The sequence below is a fragment of the Dermacentor andersoni genome, chromosome 1 (genome assembly GCF_023375885.2).
Source record: "Dermacentor andersoni chromosome 1, qqDerAnde1_hic_scaffold, whole genome shotgun sequence".
In the NCBI taxonomy this organism is placed as follows: domain Eukaryota; kingdom Metazoa; phylum Arthropoda; class Arachnida; order Ixodida; family Ixodidae; genus Dermacentor; species Dermacentor andersoni.
This window is the reverse complement of record NC_092814.1, coordinates 62561697-62585031: the sequence shown is the minus strand read 5'-3', so window position 1 is coordinate 62585031 and position 23335 is coordinate 62561697. Positions and strand designations below refer to the sequence as shown.

Below are 23335 nucleotides of genomic sequence, written 5' to 3'. Positions count from 1 at the left end.
TCTGCAAAGTCTGCATTGCAAACACTGCAGCCAACAAGCTGATGTTGCTAGAAAGCTTAAAGGAGAACTGACAAAAAATGTCGATTTTCTTTTCTGCTTTAAACATAGCTAATGACCCAGTAATCACAGCACAAAACCTTATGTACTTCACAGCGTGACAGGTAATTATTTAGAGTCTTGTTAGTAGCAACCAGGCCAAGTTTCGGCTTCAGAGAGCAATGAGATGAGCCAGAGAAGGAATGTAAATACAGCTGGGCACGTGATCGCAAGAACCTCTGATGCATGCTCTGACACGCACGCTGGCACACCCTGCCCGAACTACTCAATCAGGTCGAAGGCGTGGACCATGCGTTCTATGCCGACGATATAACGGTGTGGACGAACCGCGCGGGGTCCGATGCCTGGGCGGAGGAAGCCCTGCAGAGAGTGGCAACGACCGTCCACAAGTATGCCACGACCTGCGGCCTGAGCTGCGCTCCACAGAAATCGGAGCTGCTCATGGTACAGCCCGGAAGGCCAAAGAAAGAGCCGCCGCCAAACATAATTATCACCATCGACGGCACAGAGATCAAGCCAACGCAGCAGATCCGGATACTGGGCCTGCCGTTGCGCAGCGACGGCAAGGCGCACGCAGCCGTCAACAAAATCAAGACCACATCAGAGCAGGTCCTGAGCATGATCCGGAAAGTCACCAACCGGAACAGAGGAATCAAAGAAGAAGACGCACTGCGCCTGGTTCAGGCATTCGTCGTGTCACGCATAACGTACTCCACCCCGTACCTCCAGCTTGCGAAGATGAACCGCGAGACGCTGAACACGACGATAAGGAAAGCAGTCAAACTCGCCATGGGCATCCCAGTCGACTCGTCAACGCAGAAGCTGCTGGAAATGGGTGCCCACAACACGGTGGAAGAGCTGGTGGAAGCACATCTATCCCACCAGAGAGTAAGGCTGAGCCGGACAGAGCACGGTTGGGCCGTCCTACGCAAGATAGGATGGCAAATTGAACTGCAACCGACAACGGAGCCGCTCCCCACAACGTGAAGAGACATTATTAAGACCAAGCCCCTCCCCCGGAACATGCAGCCGGGGAGGAACGACGAGAGACGCTCTGCGTGGGCCAAGGCACTGGCTCGACAGCTGGAAGAGGACCCCGAGGTTCTCTATGCGGACGCCTCGCTTCCCAAGCATGGCACCAGAGCAACGGCGGTCGTCACCACCATCGATAAACTGGTCACAGGCGCGTCGATACGGACGACAAATACAGCCGAAGCAGCCGTGGCCCTCGCACTCGCACAACCGAGAGTGAGGACCGTGGTCACAGACTCCCAGACTGCCTACGCAAGCTACTGCAAGGGGAACATCTCTCCCGCGGCACCAGCGATCCTCACCAAATGCAAATCACCAGGACGAGCCGTTGAGCTCGTGTGGGTCCCGGCTCACTCGCAAGTGGAAGGCAACGCACTCGCCGACCACTATGCCCTAGAACTGTGAATCCGGGCCGAGGACGAGCCAGAGCTACCGCACCCCGTGACAAGTTACAAAGAAATCACCCAAATGTACAGAAGCGGCAGATGTAGGCTTCCGCATCCGCAACTCAGCCGAATGCAGCAAACGATCATGCGACGCATGCAAGCGGGGTCGCTAGCACATCCCGTGCTCTTGCACAAGATGTTCCCAACAGAGCATGACACTTCATGCCCATTTTGCAGACGATCAAAAGGCACTCTAGCACACATCCTTGCAGAGTGCACTAAGAGTGCACATTACAATTCTCGCACCTAACCCCCTGTCATACAATTTAGATGAGGATAAAAATATGAATACCACTAGTACCCTCATCCATTAAAAAAAAAATTAAATTCTGTGGTTTTCCATGCCAAAACCAACATCTGATTATGAATTATGCCGTATTGGGAGACTCCGGATAAATTTTGACCACCTGGGGCTCTTTAACGTGTACCCAATGCACACTACATAGGGGTTTTTGCATTTCGCCAGCATTGAAATGGAAGTGAAGCCAGTCACATTTTTTTGTACACTCTGTCTCCGCAGCTGATAGTGTCACCCACAGTAGGGAGTGAATACTTCCGTCTGCCTCTTGCTTCTTCGCGCCTCCAAAATTCAAGATTACGCAACCTCCAGCATTAAATGCGCAGGAAAACAGCACCCATGATGCCATGCCAACTCGGCTTTGTAAATGTGACAGATTACCTCTAAGACAGGGCATGCAGGCTGCGAATACACTCAGCCACACTGATAGCCATGCACAACCGTGGCCAAGCTGGAAAAGGAGACGTATGAACCTGTACTCCTCCCCTTGCGTGCACTTGAGCGTGTTACTGCAAGCTCACTCCCCTCCCCCTCTCCCCTTGCTAGGGCGGGAGGACGGATCTTATCAAGCCATCATCCTACGTGGCTCACCCTGGCACGCTTTCACTAGTGCCCAAAGTAAGCAGGACGTGGGGTGCAATAGGATCTTATTGCACTTGAACGTTATGCAGAAGATGATGCTGCTCTGCATGACACATTCTTTAAGCAAGCAGCTGCATGTAATTCAATCATTTGACGATCTGTGTTTGCGGAAGTTTTTATTTATTGCCTCAGTATTCCTTCATGGTGGCAATGAAATTTCGTCACACTGAAATCGTGTATAAACACTGTGCTATATTGAGGTTCAAATACATGGCGTTCTATGGACAAGAAGTTGTAAAAAGTTAAATGCTTGGTATATACCAAGTGCGCAAGGTATCTGAGAACACAATGTTGGCTTCAGGCAGAGAAGAATATCTCCAGCAAAAATAGACATACCTTCACCAAACGTTCGGAAATACTTCTCTTACTGTTTATTTCCACAATTACTCAATGAATCTGCCATCCACAGCAATAACTGACTCAGTTCAGCTTCGGAAGCGGCTGCATGCGCGGATCAAGTGGTCCTTAGAGATGTTGGCCATTGAGTCAGCAATGGCAGCCTTCAGCAAGTCCTTTGTATTATGTGGCTGTTTGTTGGCCTCTCTCTCAACGTCATACCAGACATAGCAGTCAAGCGGATTTAATCTGGAGAACTAGGATGCCACAAGTTGGCAGTGACGTAGTCATAGAAGTTGTCAGCCAGCCACTCCTGGATGACGCAGGTGGTGTGAGCGGGAGCCGAATCTTGGTGAAAGACATAAGGTCTTCCTTTTGAAAAAGACTCTATCCAGAGCTTTACAGTGTGGAAAGCACCTCCGCATACGCGGCAGCATTAACACTTGTGCAATGAGCCCTTGTGCAAAAAAGAGTGGCGGTATGACATCACCGTCGTTGCTGATGACGGCTAACACCATCACAGACGACGGAAACTTTGTGTGTATCACTGTAGGCACCTCATCAGCGGTTGCGCAAAGCCACCTGTCGTTACGGTGGTTAACTTTTTGGTCTTGGTCATTTCATCTGAAAAAAAAAGCCAGAGCATTCCAGGCTCCTCAGGTCTCTTCAGCTTGCTTAGCAAGCGCTTGGACCGGAGCAGACGATTCTCCCGAGTTTTATCAGACATGAATTGCCCCCTCCTCATGACATAGGAATGGTACTTCAAGTCCCTGTGCACAGCGAGCCCGACCATAGACTCTGCGACTTGGAGCTCCTTTGCAATGGCCCACATTCATGATGACTTGCAGCCGCTGGAGAAAATCAGGGGTTCTTACGACGTCTGACCACTGACTGCAGCCACAGATGCCACATTACCACTAGAAAACATCAGTTCTGTCCGCGCCTTGCTACGTTCACTTGCTACGTTCAGAAAGATGGCGATTTCAATGTCGCTGTGGTGTGCGGCCAGGACGATGAGGACTTCATGGCGTTTCATTTCCTGCGTCAACCTGCACGCTTCCATCTTTGAACAAACTGCGCAGTATGAATGATAAGGGGTCAACCAACAAGAATCCGCACGCCTAGATAGATATGATGAGCCTGCTGGTGCCTATGGTAATAAGGAATAGTGTTCTCAAATACCTTGTGCACCCGGTATATATAAACATATGATACATAGGGCATTACATGACCACGTGGCTGCTCCAAATTGGCTCTTTGAAGACCTGTTAAGTCCCTGTCTGTGTTGAACAGGTGTATGAATTATTCAAACAGACTGTCATAAATCTGTTTCATGTGGTATGAGAAGTCATTTCTTTCACTTCATTTCATTTATTTATTTTCCATAATAAAAAAATGCAGGAAGCTAAGGAGAAAAGCCTCAGAAATGGCTTGAAAGTTACTTAACCCTTTCAGGGTCAATGACGTAAATATACAGTGCCGCGAACAAGTCCAAAATGGTTGATGCCATATATTTACGGCACCGTCTGTATGGTTCAAAAGTGCGCCAATTTCCTAGCATTTTTTTGCCTGGCATGTGCTGCCACTATGCGGGAATACAGGGGATATTTTTCTCACGCCTCTCTCTCGGTTTTCATTGCATGGTTTGTTTGCTCCGGCACGTAGAGTAACATGAAACTCTATGGGCACGTCTACTACCGCTCTTCAATCTGGCCCTGCTGCCCCTGCCCGATCTACTCAAGCAAATCGAAGGTGTGGACCACGCGTGCTACGCCGACGATATTACGGTGTGGACGGCCCAAGCCGGATCCGATGCCTGGATAGAGGAAGTCTTGCAGCGGGCGGCAACGACCGTGCACGAGTACGCAAAGTCGTGCAGACTGAGCTGCGCTCCTCAGAAATCAGACCTGCTCATGATCCAACTGGGAAAATCTAAGAAGGAGCTGCCACCAAATGTGATTATCACGATCGCCGGAACGACCATCAAGCCAACACAGCAGATTAGGATTCTCAGCCTACTACTTCAGAGCGACGAAAAGGCACAGGCCGCCATCACAAAGATCAAGACTACAACCGAACAGATACTTGGTATGATTCGGAGGGTATCGAACGGAAACCGAGGCCTTAAAGAGGACGATGCCATGAGCCTGGTACGCGCGTTCGTCGTGTCGCAAGTTACCTACTCCGCCCCGTATCTGCAGCTGACAAAGGCGAATAGGGACACCCTAAACACGATGCTTCGTAAGGCAATGAAACAAGCACTGGGCATGCCCATATACTCGTCCACGCAAAAACTGCTAGACCCACAACACGGTGGAGGAGCTCATCGAAGCCCACCTCTCTAATCAGAGAATCCGGCTCAGTCACACGGAACACGGACGAGCCGTCCTACGCAAGATAGGATGGCAGATCGAGCCAGTACCCATCAAGACGGCCCTTCCGGAAGACTGGAAAACGATAATTCTGACAAAACCCCTTCCCCGGAACATGACGCCGGGCAAGGACGACGAGAGGCGCACCGCGCGAGCCGAAGCCCTAGCCCGGAAGCTGGATGAAAACCCCAGGGTCCTCTATGCGGACGCCTCGCTCCGAAAACACAGTGACCGTGCAGTGGTGGTGGTTACATCAAAAGACAGGCTCATCGTCAGCGGGTCCCTGAAGACAACAGACCCCGCAGTTGCCGAAGAAGCGGCCGTGGCCCTCGCACTCGCACAGCCGAGCGTGGACACCGTAGTCACCAACTCAAAGACAGCCTACAGAAGCTTCCGCAGGGGGGTAATCTCCTCCGCGACCCGAGCCATTCTACCCACGCAGAAGCCTCCGGGAAGAACCATAGAGCTCGTGTGGGTCCCAGCTCACTCGCAGGTAGCAGGCAACACTATCGCCGACTACCATGCCCGAGAAATGTCAATCCGGGCCGACCACGAGCCGGAAGAGCTACCGCACCCGGTTACCAGCTTTTGGGACATTACCCGGATGTACCGAGAGGAAAGGTGCAGACTGTCAGAACCGCACCCCGAACTCACCAGGCAACAACAGACGATCCTGCGTCAAGCGCAGGCAGGATCGCTTGCGCGTCTCGTACTGATGAACCGCATGTACCCTGCGGAATATGATATGCTCTGTCCTTTTTGCAGAAGAGAAAAGGGCACCCTGCCGCACGTCTTGGGAGTGTGCACAGAACTCAAGACCCTCCCTCCTCCCCTTCCCACCAACACCCCCAATCCCCAACCCCTTGAGCGATGGAACCTTGTTATCCAGCCCCGCCCTACCGATTCAGCTCGCACTGACGGACAGGGGCCAGGAGCTGCTGGAAACATATGGGTCCCGTAACTAGGGGACCACCCCATCTGGTGCCTGCGTGCACCACCAATTTATTTCGGGCCCAGTAAATGTTGCTTCATCATCATCTACTACCACTCGCACATTGGCGCACGCGCGGGCACACGGCGGTTAGCTTGGGTTTTGTTCTGCAGGTGGTTTGGGCTTCTTGAGCTCAGAAAACTGATGGTTATCTCTTTACTAACTGCTCAAATGGCCACCGCCTGTTACTCGCTAGCTTACTGCTCACAGGGGTGCGCATATGAAGGATACCACCGTGCATGCATTTCCTTTTTTGGACAATCGCGAAAACTAATCGCCTTTGGTTGGCGATAAGATGAAGATTAGTGGAAGTTTGTCACAAGTTTTGCTTTTTTGACGAGCACAAAATCACAGTTTTCTTGAGTGCGCTCACCTATGCAGTTCGATTATGCTATGGACGTAAATATTAGTGTAAGAGCAGGAACATTTGAGACTTGCAAAATATTCCCACGTCCGCATTTTTCTAAGCCTCTGAACTATTTGTATAACATTACGTCAATTTTTTAATTCTTATAAGTTTATTTCCTATATTTATTGTTATTCATGAATAAACAGTACATATATACCAATGCAAATTTCTTTTTTTTTCTCACTTTACTGTCATCCTAGAAAAATTACGGTAATTTTTATTGGCAATAGGTCTCTCTGACGAATTTAAATCTGCAATAAAAAAAATCGACCCTGGGCGGCCGCATATGGCATGACGGTAGCAGTACAAAGGTTTTAGTAACAACATAGGATTAAGGTGCAACACAAAAATATTACATGTAACACCACAATAGACACAACAATAAATTCCTGTAATACCGAGGACCAGATGCACAAGTTCAGCAGCACATGGTGAGAAAACAAAATGCTCCAGTAATTGCAAAAAGCTTAACAAACGGGGAGAAAAAGGAAGAAAAGAAAATCCAACAAAGCCTAAAATACTAAACAACGAATTTTCGTTGTTTAGTAATATCCAGTTGTACAATAATACAGTCTACGCTCTTTACAATGGACCCGTGTACAACAGACTTTGATATAACGGACCATATTTCAGCCTTAGTTTGTTCTACCTACTTTATTAATGCAACGAAGCTCACTTTTCACGGACGGCACTACAACGAACTATCAACTACAGCGAACTAAATCTGTGGCAATTTTTTTTAAACTCGGGCATATAAGACATACTTTTGCAGTGTCGACACGCGCTGACAACTGAGTTGCGAGGGTCAGCCAATGATCGCAGCTCAATATCGCGCGCGCGAGGTAGGAAGGCAGGGTGGAAACGTGCAGTCTTCATTCGCACGCGAGCCATGGGAGGGGGAGGGGGGGAGAGAGGGTGTCCAACTCCGGCGGCTGCTGCTTATGGCGCCGCCGCCGTATACCTTGAAAGCGATCTGCGATGAGGACAAAGTGCTTGCCCGCGCGGGTGCCATATCTTGAAAGTGATCTGTGATGTGAACAAAGTGTGTGCCCATGCGGGCCTCATCTTCAACTCGATCTGTAATGTGGACGAAGTGCACCCAATGCTGGTAGCTTCATATGTGCTGTGCTTTCGATGTTTAGTTCGCCTTGAAGCAAGAAACAGCACGAAGGTCAATTCGCTCGCTGCTGCTGCCGTGCTTATCTTGCTTAATTTGCTATTGCAATCGATGCTTCGCCTTTCGGGCGAAACTGCGACTTTTGTTTGCTTGTTTTTTTACTTTCGAAGTTTGTCACTCACTCTTTTATCGCGACGAAAGTTTAGGAAGTGAGACGTTTCGCATATGACAGACTTCAGATAAAATGGACGTTTTTTGCCGGATTATCAGGGTCCGTTGTAACGAGAGTCCACTGTATTGTCACATTGTAGTGATGATGAACACAGTAGCAAAACTGTGAACTACGAAACTAACTTTTTAGTGGGCGGACCTATGCCCAGAAAAACAGGTAACAGTCAAGCAAAACGATAGCAGTGAGCACAGTCGGCGATTGGTGAAAATCTGATCTGCGGGTCAAGTGCATCAGCATTTATACATGACTCATCAGAGGGTCCAGCGTAATCAATGGTGCCGACGTGCCTACTGGAAGGTATTACACCATTCGCGTCATGCACACATTAAGATTACGTAAGGTTCGGTGTCAACAGACATGAGAGACTCAATGATAACCTTTGAGTACATTCCAAACCATCCAGGTGTGTCTTGCGGTGAGTGATAACCTTAAGTTGTTAGAGGGTGAATGCAGTCCCCGAGAAAAGCATAAATAAGTACACATGTCAATATACATGTCTGTGCTACTGCCCTATTATGAGGTTATTAAAGGAAAGTGAACTTCCTTATTAAGAGCCTAACTAAGGTAGCTGTAAGGAAGCTTTCTGTCTGACAGATGAACCTACCTGAACCACATTGGCTGATACTCAATGCCCTGTTCTTCCCTTTGCTTTCGTCGTTCCCTCTGACTCTGCTCCAGTTGAGACTTGACTGCTTCAGCTGCAGCAATGTTGCCCACCTCTAGCAGCCTGAAATCATATCATGGCATCACTAAGTGCAAGATGTAGTTATGGTTATGCAATATTTCTGGAGCTTTTTCTTAAACACGGAACTATCAAATAAAGAATAATTAACAAAACCTGTGTCCATCACAATGTGAAGTATGCTTTTCTAATGCTGAAATGTTTCAGTACTTAGGGTATTATCTTAAATAGGAAAAGCTTCAGAGGGAACTAATGAAATGTATAGCACCATAAATGAGTTTATATTCACAAGGCAACACAGTCCAATTACGATGAAGTCCTTGGCACAATCTGAAATTTGGGAATAATTAATGAGCACTGCATTTTGTTAAGTGGAAAGACTGAATGTAAACTATGACCATATTGAAGGGTGAATCGTCCCCAAGACCAACAACAAACTGTAGACCCATCACAGAAACTTGTGAAAATTAAGTTGCTTACAGCATTCAAATGTGTTTCTCTCATTTACCCCTTTAAGGGGTGGAGACATCAAAATTTTCGTTCATTCGTTTGATGATTCAAACGTTGCGTCATGCTTCAGGGAGCACGATACACACAGCGGGATTCATATATATCCGATAAATAATTTAATAATAGCATTACTATACCGAGCGATTTCGGTTTCGGTTTCTGGGCTCCGGGGGATGCTATGACGTCACAGAGGAGGAAACGCAACATGGCTTGGTCACGTGGGCCACAAAAAATAGTGACGTAAAACTATGCTGCGTCGTCTGCTCGCGCACACGCGTGCTCTGCCAGCAGAGGTCAACAACTGGCGATTCGAAGTGCATGTCGCGATTATTATAATTATTGCGAAAAGCGACAACAACGGTAAGAAAATATTGCGGGTTGTGAGAGTCGGTGATTCATTCCGAAGCGTCATAAGCTTTAGCGTTGAAGTGAACCGGAAAAGGCCTAGCGACGATATCGGCGGCGCCGAACGATCAGAGGTGGTGAAGCTGCCGTCGGTGCCAGAGTGACCACTCCTCGGTCGCTGATTGGCCGCTTCGCCGTACGGCCGCCGCACAAATGGGTCCCGGGCCCGTCCTCTCTACGGCAAGGAAATCTCGCCGTTCGCGAGCAAAACCGCCGTCGCACGGGGGCCCGCGAACGGCAAACGGCGTGCGGCGAGTTTCCGTGCCGGTAACGTGGACGGGCCCTCAGATTGAGAAAGGCCAAGCGAACGAGAGACCGCTCCGAGCTGCCGAACTATGCGAGGAGAGAAGCGGGCAACACGAACGCCGCATATCCTGGTCCCTTTCGGAGTCGGCCGGCTAGTGTTACACTCAAACGTGTAAAGGTCCGTCCGCATGGCAACTCGCCCCACGCAGTTTGCCGTTCGCGGGCCGCCGTGGCGCGTTCGCGTTGTCCACTTCTCTCCTCTTGTGTCCGTGCCTGCACGCCTTACCCCTTCTTTGCATTAAGAAAGGATTTCTACGCTCGGTCATAGTGGAGGCTATGCTCGGTCGCTCGGCTCAGCAGGCTCCGTAATCGGCATTTCATCGCTACTCATCATACGTCACGTTTTTGTGCTAGTCTGCTATGACGTCAATATTTTTGTTCCTCCTCTGTGACGTAGTAACTGCCGCGCTAGCGATGGGTCTCGACTACGAGAAGGAGTTTTTAATGACTTTAAACATGAGTTTAATGAAAGGCACAGCGTCCAATACCTCGTTCTGGGTGTCCTTGCATATGGAAGCAGCCTACAACATGCTTTCTATAGCCTCAAAATTTGGTGTCCCAACCCCTTTAAAGGTACACTAAAGAGACAAATGGTTTTTTTTCTGTATCAGTAAACTACTCTTCCAGAATACCAAAAACACCACTCTTGCCGCGAGAAGACACTTGGTAAGCCAGAAAAAACTAAATACACTAAAGACGGGTGGCGACACCACCATGAAGTTCCCGAACCAGCTCACCGTGACGTCATGGATTTTGACAGTGTCTGATGGGGCCCAGCAGTTAATTCTTTAGCTGTAAGTATTGATGACATTCTAAAGGAGCCAAAGACTGAACACGGCAAGTCTTGCAAACTTTCACTAAGCCAGCGTGGCTCAAATACGGAAAAATACTTTGAAATCCATGATGTCACACTGACATACCAGCACTGAGATTTTGGCATGAAATTAAAAAAAATGAAACTTTGCGCTTTATTCTCTCTTTTAAATATCGACCTAGTATCGTGCAATTAACGACAACAAAGCTTTCAATTAATACTTTATCCATCTGAATTGATTTAACGTTTGGCTTTAGTGTCCCTTTAAGTGGCATGACCAAGTACACTCACTTGGCCACCGATGCAAAGCTCTGACCATGCCCACGATAATTTGTAAACGTTAAACATCCATAGACTGGTTTCATCATCTATTCATTAGTTGGTTAAACAAACATTTTATGGTAGGCTTTGTTTTGTATGACAGATGGTGCAACAAAGCTTATAGACTGTAGGTGCTGCTAGTGTTTGTTTTCCGACATGGCAGACTGGTGGAAAAAGCCAAAGTGCTTTCAGAATAATGTAGAAATTCAATAAATTTTTAATAACCCTAATTCAGACAACTTCGGCGTTGATTATGAGGTGTCTTCAAGGGACTATGACAGCGACAAAGAGGCCATGTTGCTTGCTAAACAATTATCCTAATAAAAATCAAACTAGCACAAGTCCTAACCTTTGCATGAACCTTCAGATTAAAATATTTGTAAAATGGTTTGCAAAATATCTCTAATAAATATCATTTGAATTTAATGCCCGCTAATGCGTTATGTGGACAGAAGTTGAATTTGTTGCACATCAAAAAAACACCAGGCCCCCAAATGGTTAAGGAAATGGCTAACACAGAAAGAAATGACAGAGCTGTACAAGTAGACACAATACCTTTGGTCTGGGCGGAACCTTGAGTCAGTTGGAGGCAACAGTTTAGCCACTTGTGGGTCAAGTTCATTGAGTTCAATGGCAAACCGTGTGAAACCATAGTACATCTCATAGTCCTCGGGCATCGCTCCTTGGTTGGCAACAAAAAAACAAGATATCTTTTGACTGCAATCATCACAATGTCTTTGTTTAACATGTTTAAACATCTTGAGTGAGCAGGCATCTTGTGCAATGCACTTTGTAATTGCCCAGAAGAGATATAAATATATATATATATTTGCCCAGAAGAGCTACAGTGTTTCACAAGGAGTCAAAAGAGTCAAACAAGAACTTATTCATGCCCTTTGGAAGCAGTGTCAAAATCCTTGTTCACTCCTAATGACATCACTGTCAGTGCAGTGACATTGTGAGCGGAATGGCAGTTTCAATGGTCATGATAAACTCTATGGAAACTGGCTATGCAAGTCGACACAGGGTATTTTACAGTATGTTTGTTGTAAAGGGCCCCACCACAATGCAGGACTCAGGTTCGCATCACACCATATAGCCTATGGTATTTTATAGTATAGGTATTTTATAGTATAGAGCAAAATTACATTGCTTCAAACGACAATTGATGCTTAGATATAACAGAATCGTTATGAATAATTCACGAGGAAAACTTTCCTTAAATATTGCTTTAGAAGTGCCACTTCAGGGACTTTCGAAGCTGTGAGCAATGCTGAAGGAGAGTCACTCCAACTCTTGAGTTCTATGCAGAGAAGACAGCGTCGAACTGAAACAGTTTTGCGTTCCAGTTGTTGTTCCGGTTCAGCCAAACGGTTCAGTTCCAGTTAGCTCTGGAGCGAACAAATAATTGTACAAGCCAGTTTGAACCGGTTTATGTTAATTTGTATAACCTAAGGATATGGCAAATCAGTTATGCGGAAGCCCACAAAGCGAGGGAAAGTTCATGAAAGGGAAAAATTGTCATTCACCCTAATTGTAGGCTGAAGCTACAAAGGAAACCCATGCAGGTTTCGTCAGAAAGTTTCCCTTTCATATACTTTTCTCCGCCTGGCAGGCTTATGCAGAACTGATTTGCCATACAGTCGAACCCACTTATAACGATACTCAAGTACCACGAAAATTCCATTGTTATAACCCGGTTACATGAAAAGAGAAATCAAAATGGGGGATGGCATAGCTATGCCAAGAAAACTATAATGGCGGGGAGGCCAGTTCTCCTCCCCACCACCTTCCACCATCTGGCTTCTGATTGTGTTGACTCGTTTAACTCTGCTTCATGTGTGCTGCGATCGCATGTTGTTAACAAGCCGTGGCTGTTGGCGTTCAAGAATGGCACTGCTATAATAACTGCAAACAGGGGTCACGGGCGGCAAATGACATACGAACTCCGCTGAGGCATCGCTTCGGTGGCCCCAAAAGGCGCCTTTTAAAAAATGCGGTAAGGTTGCCGCAGCAGCATCTCAGCTGGAAAAATCCAGAAGAAATTCTTGGACCAGATAGCCACAAGCATCTTGCCACGTACTTCTCACTGACTTGCACGAGAAAACTGCATGTCTGTCAGCCTTGCTTGCTTTATGCGAAGCTTGCCGACATCCTTCTCCAAGGCGTCCAGATACTCCACATAGTGAAGCGCAAGGTTCCTTGCAAAAACAAGCCCATGAGGGACTGAATCATCTACAGGACCTCCCATAGAGACAATGTTGAGGCAGCCTGCCCTACCGCGTCAGTGCTGCCATTATGGCCGTCTCTGTCGCCATCCGATGCAAGCACGTTCACGACGATCGTCTCATCGGTTAGAGGCACTTCGTTTACAAGTCTACAGCAGTGTGCTTTCTTTTCACTGGCAACATCATGCATTGCCGATGATCAATGCGCAGATCAGCCATGTTCCATTCTGGTGGCAAGTCAAACAAGGCTGAGAAACTACGTGGCCAGGAACAACTTCGACACAACGAACAAAAGCAAGCACAAGCAACTTAATCCGTTAGTTAATTGTGCAGAATCCAGTGAGCAATCTGGAAGCAGCGCCGGCAGCATTGTCAGTGCAGTTGGGGCGGTCCATTCGTGTTTGGAGGGGTGGAAAGGCGATGGCAGAGAGGTGTGCAAGGCTGGCATGCATCTCTCAGGGAGAGAAACGTGCAGCCGCAGTTGGGGTGGCGGGCGATCATACAGCGGCTTGCATTTCACTTTTTCTTTTCTTTTCTTTTTTTTTTTTTCAAGGATTTCGCATTCTATTACCTTTCGGCACGGACACTTAGCAGCCAGACTTCATCATTATAACCGATAATGCGGCATGGGGACATTGTAGTAAGCAGGCTATTTCTCCATAGAAAACATACAAAAGTTAATAGTGCAGCAGCTTTTCATTGTTATAACCAATATATTGTTAAAACTGGTGTGAGTTAGACTGTATTCAATGTCCCAGTGTCTCGAATTGTCAAATAATTCACCCTCTCTACCACTCTATCATCTGAGCCTCCTGGTTAGCTCAGATGGTAGAGAGACTGCCCCAAAAAGGCTTGGTCTCAGGTTTGAATCCCGGACCAGGACGAATTTGTCTTCAACTACGAGACTTTCTTTCTGAGGAACCCATATGAATTTCCTCTGTAGCTTCATGCTACAATTCAGGTGAGTAGACAAGACAACAGCTTAAATTTCATTAAACTAAACATACAGCTAAAACATAATTACAGGAAAACAGGTTGAATTTATATTGTACAAAAACTTGGCTGTGCTCCTTAGGAGGACAAAAAGATTTTAAAAAAATGTAGGTGTGCTATTCTAATGGTCACAAGTAGCTACAAAAGAACATCAGATTGTGGACACACACCTTAGAAGCAATATGTCAGAATCGATGTGTCATTTCTATTGCACCTACTTCAGTTTACATACCAGTTTGATCAAAAGTGACCACAGAGCTAGGAACCACTTCTTCATTTCAGCAATTACCGTCAAACCTCAATGTAACGAACGTCAATATAAAGAATTCGTGATGTAACAAACTATCTTTATTTCCCAATCTTAGTTTCATTGAAAACCATGTATTTTTTTTTCTGGAATTATTCAAGTAATTTCGTGAAACGGTTTCGATTTAACTAAGTTTTCGGCCATTTCAAGTATGTACTTGGAGCGCCTGTATGGCTGGTAAATCTAGGAAGAAACTATAAAAATCTCAGCCGAGGAAAAAGTTATTTGCATTTGGCCATCCGTGCATGAAAAGTTCGAGCAGCAAAAGTGCCGTAGAAGCGCATGCGCCAAGACGTAGTATGCAGGAAACAGCGCTGCACCATTTGTCGTCTAACTTGCAGAGGCCACGGAGCGCATGGCAGGTCAGAGCCCTTGGAGACTCACAAGAGCTGATGATTCCTTCAGCACAAGGGAGGTGGGGAAGGGGCGATTGCTCAGTAACGTGAACAAGCATGCGTTAGAGGGGGGAGAGAAGCAAGATATGCACGCCTATCTGCCCTCTCTCCCTAGTGCACAAGTCTCCTCTCCTTTACCCCTGCTTTAGCTGCGCATGGCTGTCCATATGCAGGCCACGTGCCGTATCTTGGAGGCAGCAAGTGCAAAGGCCGAGCCGAGATGGTTGGGGCCTTCATGCGCATTTTGTTCCTGTGCGTCTAGTATTCAAAGTCGCGTAATCTCAAGTTTCCAAGACACGGTGCGAAGCATTCGCTCGTGTTGCAACAACGAGTGTTCTTGGTCATTGGGGGATCTTTGCCTGAACACATGACACCGATAAAACTACGAACCTTCTTTGTACAGTTGCCTCATTGCTACAGCCATCAACGCTCCACCTTCTCGTGAAACTGAGACATTCCTCTTTCTTTTATTGCGATAGCAATTATATGGACACCCCAGGCACATTTATGCCATCGGCATTGTCGTGAGGTTCCGTATGAAGTCCAAGGACGATAACACCATATAACAATGTCGCCGCACGCCATATGCTGTATGTGTGATAGAAAGCATGTGAGGGTGAGCCAGCAATCACGGCTAAAGCTCGTGCACGCAATGGACAAAGCAGGGAAGAAGCGCGCCACCTTCCATCACGCAGAAGGCTTTGGGGGGAGAGTAGGGAGGGGGGGGGGGGGGGCGCCTTCTACTGCAGTCGGTCTGGAGTAGAATCTGGTCCCGAGCTATGGGTACAGAGTCCTGCTGCGCTGTGTTTTCACAGCTTCGCGTTAATGCGAGCGGCAGCACGAAGGTAAACTCACTTGCCGCTGCTGCTGCGTTTCCTCACTGCAGCATTTGGACAGCGTTTCCACAGTCATCGAATAAGATGTGTTCATGTTTGCTTGTGCGCGCGTGACACCATGCTTGTTAATTTAGTTTAGTATGCCTATGTTTAGAAGTTTATACGGCCGATAAAACTACTAACCTTATTTCGTATAGTTGTCTATTAATTTTCTATCACAATCTGTTGTATATGCTGCCATCTAGTGAAAGTGGGGAGACATAGTTCCCCGTGAATGCGCATGGTTCGCGATATGGCAGCGCGTGCTCTTCTTCTTTTTTAGAAATAAAACACGTCTTAGAGACCATTAAACGTGTGCGTATGTGACTCCTCGTTTGGCCGTCTTGCTCTTCTTTCCTGGCTACAACATGGTGTCAGAAGAACAGGTTCTACCGGTGCACATCGGCTCCTAGTCCTCCTCCATGCGAAAGACGATACCAGCAACGAAACACCAGTGAGCTGCTCCCTATACGCACATCTTGGTACTCAAGCGACGCGACCCCTTAACGTTAGAGGCCATGGCGTCATTTGTAATTCAACCGCCGCATGCCTTCAACTTTTCATCGCCGAACGAGTGGCCAAAGGGGAAACAAAGATTTGAACGTTTCCGAACCTCTTCAGGGTTGTGCGTTAAGTCCAAGAAGCATCAAGTAGATGTGCTACTCTACATCATGGGCGAGCGAGCCGAGGAAACCTACGCCACTTTTGCTCTCTCTGATGAGAACTCCAAGAAATTCGACGGAGTCGTGGAGCAGTTCAACAAATATTTTATCCTGCGACGCAACGTAATCTTCGAACGAGCGAGATTCAACACCTGAGTGCAACAAGACGGTGAGTTGGCCGAAGATTTCGTTACTGCGCTTCACACACTTTCGAAAGACTGCAAGTTCGGCGCTCTTCGAGAAGAGTTCGTGTGCGACCGCCTCGTAGTTGGGATAAAAGATAAGCAGCTATCCGCCAAGCTACAGCTCGATGCAGACCTCACTCTTCAGAAGGCTCTTGAGTCCATCTGCCAGGGGGGGTATTCTGTAAGAGTCCACCTAGTGGACTGTCCATTTCGGCCGCTGCTGATTGGCTGCAGCTATACGAGCGAGGAGGAGATGAACGGCCCTAGCCAATCAGCTGCGGCCAAAATGGACAGTCCACTAGGTGGACTCTTACAGAATACCGCCCCAGATCAAGAGAGTCCGTCAGCAACAAGTCGAGCTCCACCAAGAAGTACCATGTGTGAACAAAGTTACGTCCGGTCCCCATTCTACTAGTACTTCGAAACAGGACAAAAGCAGCAGCTATTCACGTGGGGCAAACAAGCCATCTTCATCCTCCTGTACAAACAGCATGCAGAAACCATGCCGTTGGTGCGGTCAAGAGTGTCGCCCTCGTACTCTGTGCCCAGCACGCTCGGAAGTCGGCAGGCATTGCCGGAAAAAGGGCCTCCGTATGCATGTCGCGGCGCCTCGATTGTGTCGAAATGCAACAAGTCAATTTAGAAGCCCGATTCATCGGAGTAATCAAGATGTCGGATGCTGGAACGTGGGAGGCAACACTCTTGGTTCAAGGTCAGCCAGTAGATTTCAAAATTGACACTGGCACCGACGAAACAGTCGTCCTGAAGCAAGTATTCCAGACACTCAAGGACAGACCTTATCTCTCAGCTCCTCCTCGCCAGCTACATGGTCCAGACGGAAAGCTTCTTCTAGCCGCAGGAGTAGCACAACTTGAGCTCATCTACCGCGACCGTACGGCTACTCAGGATGTCTACGTCTTAGATGATTCTGCACTTCGTTGCTAGGCAAGCGAGCAATCAAAGAACTCCGGATGTTGACATTTGTAAATGCCATTGCTGAGAAAGTGAGTCCGAAAGAAGAATTTCCAGTGTTGTTCCAGGGACTCGGCAAGCTGCACAAGGAACACTGAATTCAGCTGCAAGCAGGAGAGAAACCTTTTGCGCTCAGCTCTCCAAGGAGCATCCCAATTCATTTATACGAAAGGACTAAGTTGGAACTACAAAGAACGCAGAAACTGGGCGTCATATCACCTGTTGACGAGCCAACTGAGTGGTGTGCACCAATGGAAGGCGTCCCAAAGCCCTTCGGAGATGTGAGAATCCGCGTGGACTTCACAGAACTGAACCACCACGTTCTGAGAGAATGGCATCCTATCCTTTCCGTGGAGCACAATCTCGGACTTCTTCATGGAGCTAAAGTGTTCTCCAAACTGGACGCTAACTCTGGATTTTGGCAAATTCCACTTTGTGAAGGTTCTAAAAAGCTCACCACGTTCACCTCACCTTTTGGATGCTTCTATTTCAACTGGTTGCCTTTTGGAATTGCGTCTGCTCCTGAACACTTCCAGAAACTGATGTCATGCATTTTGCAAGGCATCAGTAGGGTTGTCTGTCACGTGGACGATATCCTTATCTGGAGTTCGAATGAGCATGAGCACAATGAGACACTCAGAAATGTGCTGCAGCTCTTCGTCAAGGCTGGAGTGACATTGAATGAAACCAAATGCTTGTTTAATGTCCAGGACCTCATGTTCCTTGGACAATGGCTAGACCAAGACGGAATACGACCCGACGGAAAGAAAGTTGAAGCCGTTATGAAAATGGAGAGCCCAAGAAACAGGACCGAGCTGCAGAGAATTCTCGGAATGGCAACATACCTCACTATAGTTGTTCCCAATCTCTCTGAAGTCCTGCAACCACTTAATCTTTTGCTGTCAAAGAAGCAAAAGTTTTCTTGGGATGCTCCACAACAGCAGGCGTTCAACAAATGGAAGTCGGTGCTCTCGTCTCGCCCTGTCCTTGGAGTGCACGATCCATCGAGAGAAACGATCGTCACTGCAGATGCATCGTACTTCGAACTTGGTGCATTAATCTGGCAGAAGCAAACGAATGGTAAGTTTTCTGTTATTGCTTATGCTTCACGATTACTCTCACAGACCGAGAAGCATTACGCTCAAATCGAGAAAGAGGCTCTTGCTTTAGTCTGGGCATGTGACAAATTCGGCGATTATCTTGTCGGCAAACTGTTCACGCTGGAGATGGACCATAAGCCGTTGGTTCCCATCTTCACATCGAAGAGCCTTGACGACCTGACACCCAGATTACAGAGGCTAAAGATGAGAATGATGCGATGCCAGTACGAGATTGCATACGCTCCAGGCAAAGGCCTTCTAGCCACAGACACTCTTTCCAGAGCACCTCTCCGAAAATTAGAAGACACCAAGCTCGAAGAAAACATGGAAGCTTTCGTATGCTCTTTAAAAACCTCTTTTCCCATAAAGGAGCACTGCCTTCAATGGTTAAAGGCATCCCAACAAACAGACCCTGTTTGTGCACAACTTTTCCAGTGGAGCAAGAAAAAAAATTGGCTAAAGGCTTAGCTTGGTTAAGCCTGGAAGACTGCGAAAGCAATACCCTTGGCTGCGCCTTGGTTCGGCTGATGGTGTGGACATGGTTGCCCTTTGTTAAACTTATGGCTATACATCATCCGACATAGCGCAAGGCAGCGCTGACCACTGCGAGGAGCCGAGTTGTAGCCCCATTTATCCTCCTAGCGTGACGTCACACCAGCGAGCGCCCTCTCTCGGTAGCGCCGCAGCAGCAGCGCGCAAGGCTTTGCCTCCACCATCGATGCCGCGAGCTGGGGCCCCGTCTCTCGGTCTGGCGTGACGTCACACCAGCGAGCGCCCTCTCTCGGTAGCGCCGCAGCAGCGGTGCGCAAGGCTTCGCCTCCACCATCGATGCCGCGAGCTGGGGCCCCGTCTCTTGGTCTGGCGTGACGTCACACGGTCACGTGACGCGCAGCTGTGTAAGGAGGCGCCACGACCACCGATGGGCCGAAAGTGCGAGCAGTATTGCTTTCGCAATAAAAAAAGTGGCCTTCCAGGCAGGATTTACCAGTGGACCTAAAACCCTTCTACAAGCATCGACACCAGCTCACTCTGGAGAACGATTTACTCCTTTACGCTGCTCGAGTTGTCGTCCCGGCCTCTTGCCAAAACGAAGTCCTACGACTCTTACATGAAGGACACTTCGGCATAACAAAGACACTTGCTCGAGCCAGAGATTGTGTCTGGTGGCCCACTATAGGAGCTGATGTCACGTCCTTGGTGAAGCAATGTCAGCAATGCGTCGAAACAACAAGTGACAGGAAAATGCCACTAAAAAGTTCCGAATTTCCAGAAAGACCCTAGCAACGCATTGCAATGGACTTGTTTCACTATAAGAGCCAGTGGTGGTTGATAGCAGCAGATTATTATTCAAGATACCCTGAACTGGCTCGGCTCGAGAAGCTTACGTCAGCAGCTGTAGTCAACCACTGCAAGTCACTTTTTGCATGCCACAGGATTCCTGAGGAAGTGGTTTCCGACAACGGCCTGCAGTTTTCGTCGACTGAGTTTTCACTCCTTGCTCAGGACTACACCTTCAAGCACATTACCTCTAGCCCTCACTATCCTCAGAGCAATGGACTTGCTGAGGCTGCGGTAAAAATAATCAAGACTTCCGTGGCAAAGACGAAAGACCCTCACTTGACGCTTCTAGCTTACAGGTCGACTCCTTTGAAGAATGGGTATAGCCCTGCGGAACTACTGATGGGTCGTCGGCTAAGAACCAAGCTTCCTCTTAGTTCCAGCAAGCTGACACCCCAACTGCCGGATCAAGAGAGCCTTCGGAAGTTCGAGGTACAGTACCGGAAACGTCAAAGGAAAGACTTCGACAGACGTCACAGCGTCCGCGACCTGCCGGAGCTATTCTACGGAGACGACATCTGGTTGACAGACCTCAAGTGCAAAGCAACAGTACAAGCCCCAGCCGAAGAGCCTCGGTCCTACTGGGTTAACACTGACACTGGTGCTGTACGCAGGAACAGGACCCAGCTAGTTCGCTATTCCCCTGCTAAAACCAACGCAGAAAGTGTTTGTATCAGTGATGGTGTAGCACACGCTCGTTCGTGTTGCCAAGACACTTTCCACATGCATACTAGAAGTGGGAGGTGCGTGAAGCCGCCTGCTGCAGCGAACTTCGCTTGCTCTGTTGGGGAGATGTTGTATATGCTGCCATCTAGTGAAAGCAGCGAGGCATAGTTCCCCGAGACTGCGCGTGGTCGGCGGTCTGGCAGCGCGTGCTCTTCTTCTAGAGATAGAACACGTCTGAGAGACCATTAAATGTGTGCGTATGTGACTCCTAGTCTGGCCGTTTTGCTCTTCCTTCCTGGCTACAACACAATCGATGCTTCGCCTTTCAGGCAAAACTTCTTTCTTTTTTCCTTCAGAATGAATACCTGTATTCTAAAACTGGTACAGCGCAAATTGTTGCGCTGTACCAGTTTTAGAATGCAATACCAACTCAACCAATCCTCAACCCTAGGGAATATCTGTATCTTTTTGCACTTTTGTTTTTTTAATTTGAGGGCACCATCTGATGATGGCTGCAGGCACTAAGAGCGGTCAGCTGTGGCGTCCACAATTTACGGCGCTGCGCTACACAAAACACCAATCTTGGGTGCCATGAATCACACCAATGCATTGCTCTCGGTGCAATCTGCACCGCATGCACTGGCACTCATAACCCCGCTATTATGGCCTGACCTTCTTGCAATTTGTAAGTGATTACTGGTACGATATTATCAACCAGGAATGCTCTAGGTATTTGTGAAATTATTTTTACTGCTGAGACTCAAATGAATGAAATTTGCGATTTAACAAAGTTTTCTCTGCACGTACAATTTCGTTATGTCGAGGTTCAACATGTAAGTCTCTTACCACAGGAGGGCTATCTGATGGTCACCAACGGACGGACGGAAAAAACTTTAATGGAAAAAGGACCTGCGAGGTTGCCAGCCCGGGCTCAGGCCACCCGGTCATTGTGTGCGGTGAGGCATAGCCTTTCCACCGCTGCCCGAGCCCGCTGGATAGCCCATAATTGGTCGTGTAGTTCTGAGCTAGTCAGAGCGCTTAGCCATCGCTCCTCGAGAAGGTCTGGTTCTATCTTGTCCTCTACGTATACTGAACTGATCTGTGTGCACTTCCACAAGATGTGTGCCATGTCTGCGTGTTCGTGTTTGCAGAGCTTGCAGCTTGCGTCTGGATATTGTGTTGAATTTATTCTGTTTAAGTGTACTGGGTTTCGGAACGTTCTGGTTTGCAATCTTCTACAATCTGTTTCTTGAGACCTGTCGAGTTGTTTGTGGGGTTGTGGGTATGCTTCTCTTTGTTTCGTGTAGTGTGTCAGTATGTCGTGGTACGTGACCAGTCTGTCCCTGTCGTCTTTTATCGCTTCTTCGTCGTCGTCTTCAAATGCTCAAAAGTACTACTAACCTGCCCACCTCTGGATGGGACACATTGAAAACTGTACTAACAGTGCTTCCACTTCTAAAATGACAGCAAGCTCGTGTGTATCTACAAATGAGGTAGCATGGTTATGCCACAAGTACAGGCAATGCATGAATGAAAAGCTCCGGAGAAGGTGGTCAACTTAATTAAACCAAAAACCGTTGTTCTTTCTTTTTGATTTTTCTCCAAAGTGAAAAAAAAAAAAATCAGTAGGTTCAGGTTCAGCTCTCATTTGCACAAAAATAAGCATTCTTTTCTTTCTTTCCCCCATTTAGTTCTAGTTTGATAACCTCGCAGAGAATTGTTACAGCTGGCACAACTAACATTATAGAAAACACACTAAAAGATTAACAAGTTAAGTCACATTGGCAGATTGCCCCTCTGGAACAGCAAAAGGTCAGTTAGTGACTCGAGGCTTGGTATAATGCTTAGGACGTGAAAATTAAAGATGGGAAATGACGTCACTTTCAAATTCACACACCAGCTCCGCGTCACGTCACAGATTTCCTGGCAACACCTGGCTCAAGCTATTTACTAATCTCTCACTGATAAGAAAGAATGACATATTTCAAAATAAAAACACTCAGCCTGTCAACTTCCTTATGTGCATGAAGGACCTAAGCATTTGAAGATACGATGAAATCAACGAAAAGTTTAGCCCTTATTCTTTCTGCTAATATGCACTGTTTTTCTGCTGAAGAAATGGAGAGGGAGTTTTGACAGGTTAATGTGCCAGTCCACACACACATTTGGACAATGATGCTGTTACATGGCCCATCTATGCAAGACGAAAATCCCTGGCCTTATTAGCGGCATTAAAGTGTAGTGTTTTTGACAATAAGTTTCAACAGGATATATCTGCTCAGATGCTGCTCCTTCCTGGCGCATGGTACCAGTGAAGCCATTGTCCCTACGCTGCAGTTGAACCCACATGTGGCATTCCATTTTGTTAGTGCTACTTTTTGGTGCGACCAATGAACGGAAACCTAACACTGTTACCAACTCGCGTAAAATTTATGCACTGTTTCCAGTTACTAGAGCATATCTAATAGCGTCCTCGATCACCCGCACCGGTGCGCACCGGGGCGCCTTGGTGCGCACTTTCATCCTCGATCAACCGCACCGGTGCGCACTGACCATCCTCGATCACCGGAAGCGCACCCTGTTGGAGCGGTTTTCCGTTGCCCCGTCTCGCACCGAGAAAATCGGCGGTGCGCCGGAGTGCAAT

General features: G+C 47.7%; 1 protein-coding gene across 5 annotated transcripts in view; it reads right to left on the bottom strand.

Annotated features, from left to right (window-relative positions):
- LOC126546183 (oxysterol-binding protein-related protein 6-like) overlaps positions 1–23335 on the bottom strand; it is a 157768-nt gene that overhangs the window by 9525 nt on the left and 124908 nt on the right. For all 5 annotated transcript variants that reach the window (XM_055061551.2, XM_050194324.3, XM_055061553.2 and 2 more), the window contains exons 20-21: positions 11526–11652; positions 8537–8659 (exon numbers count right to left, since the gene is read on the bottom strand). In XM_055061551.2, the coding sequence (XP_054917526.1) occupies positions 8537–8659; positions 11526–11652 (250 nt within the window). The remainder of the gene's footprint in view (positions 1–8536; positions 8660–11525; positions 11653–23335) is intronic.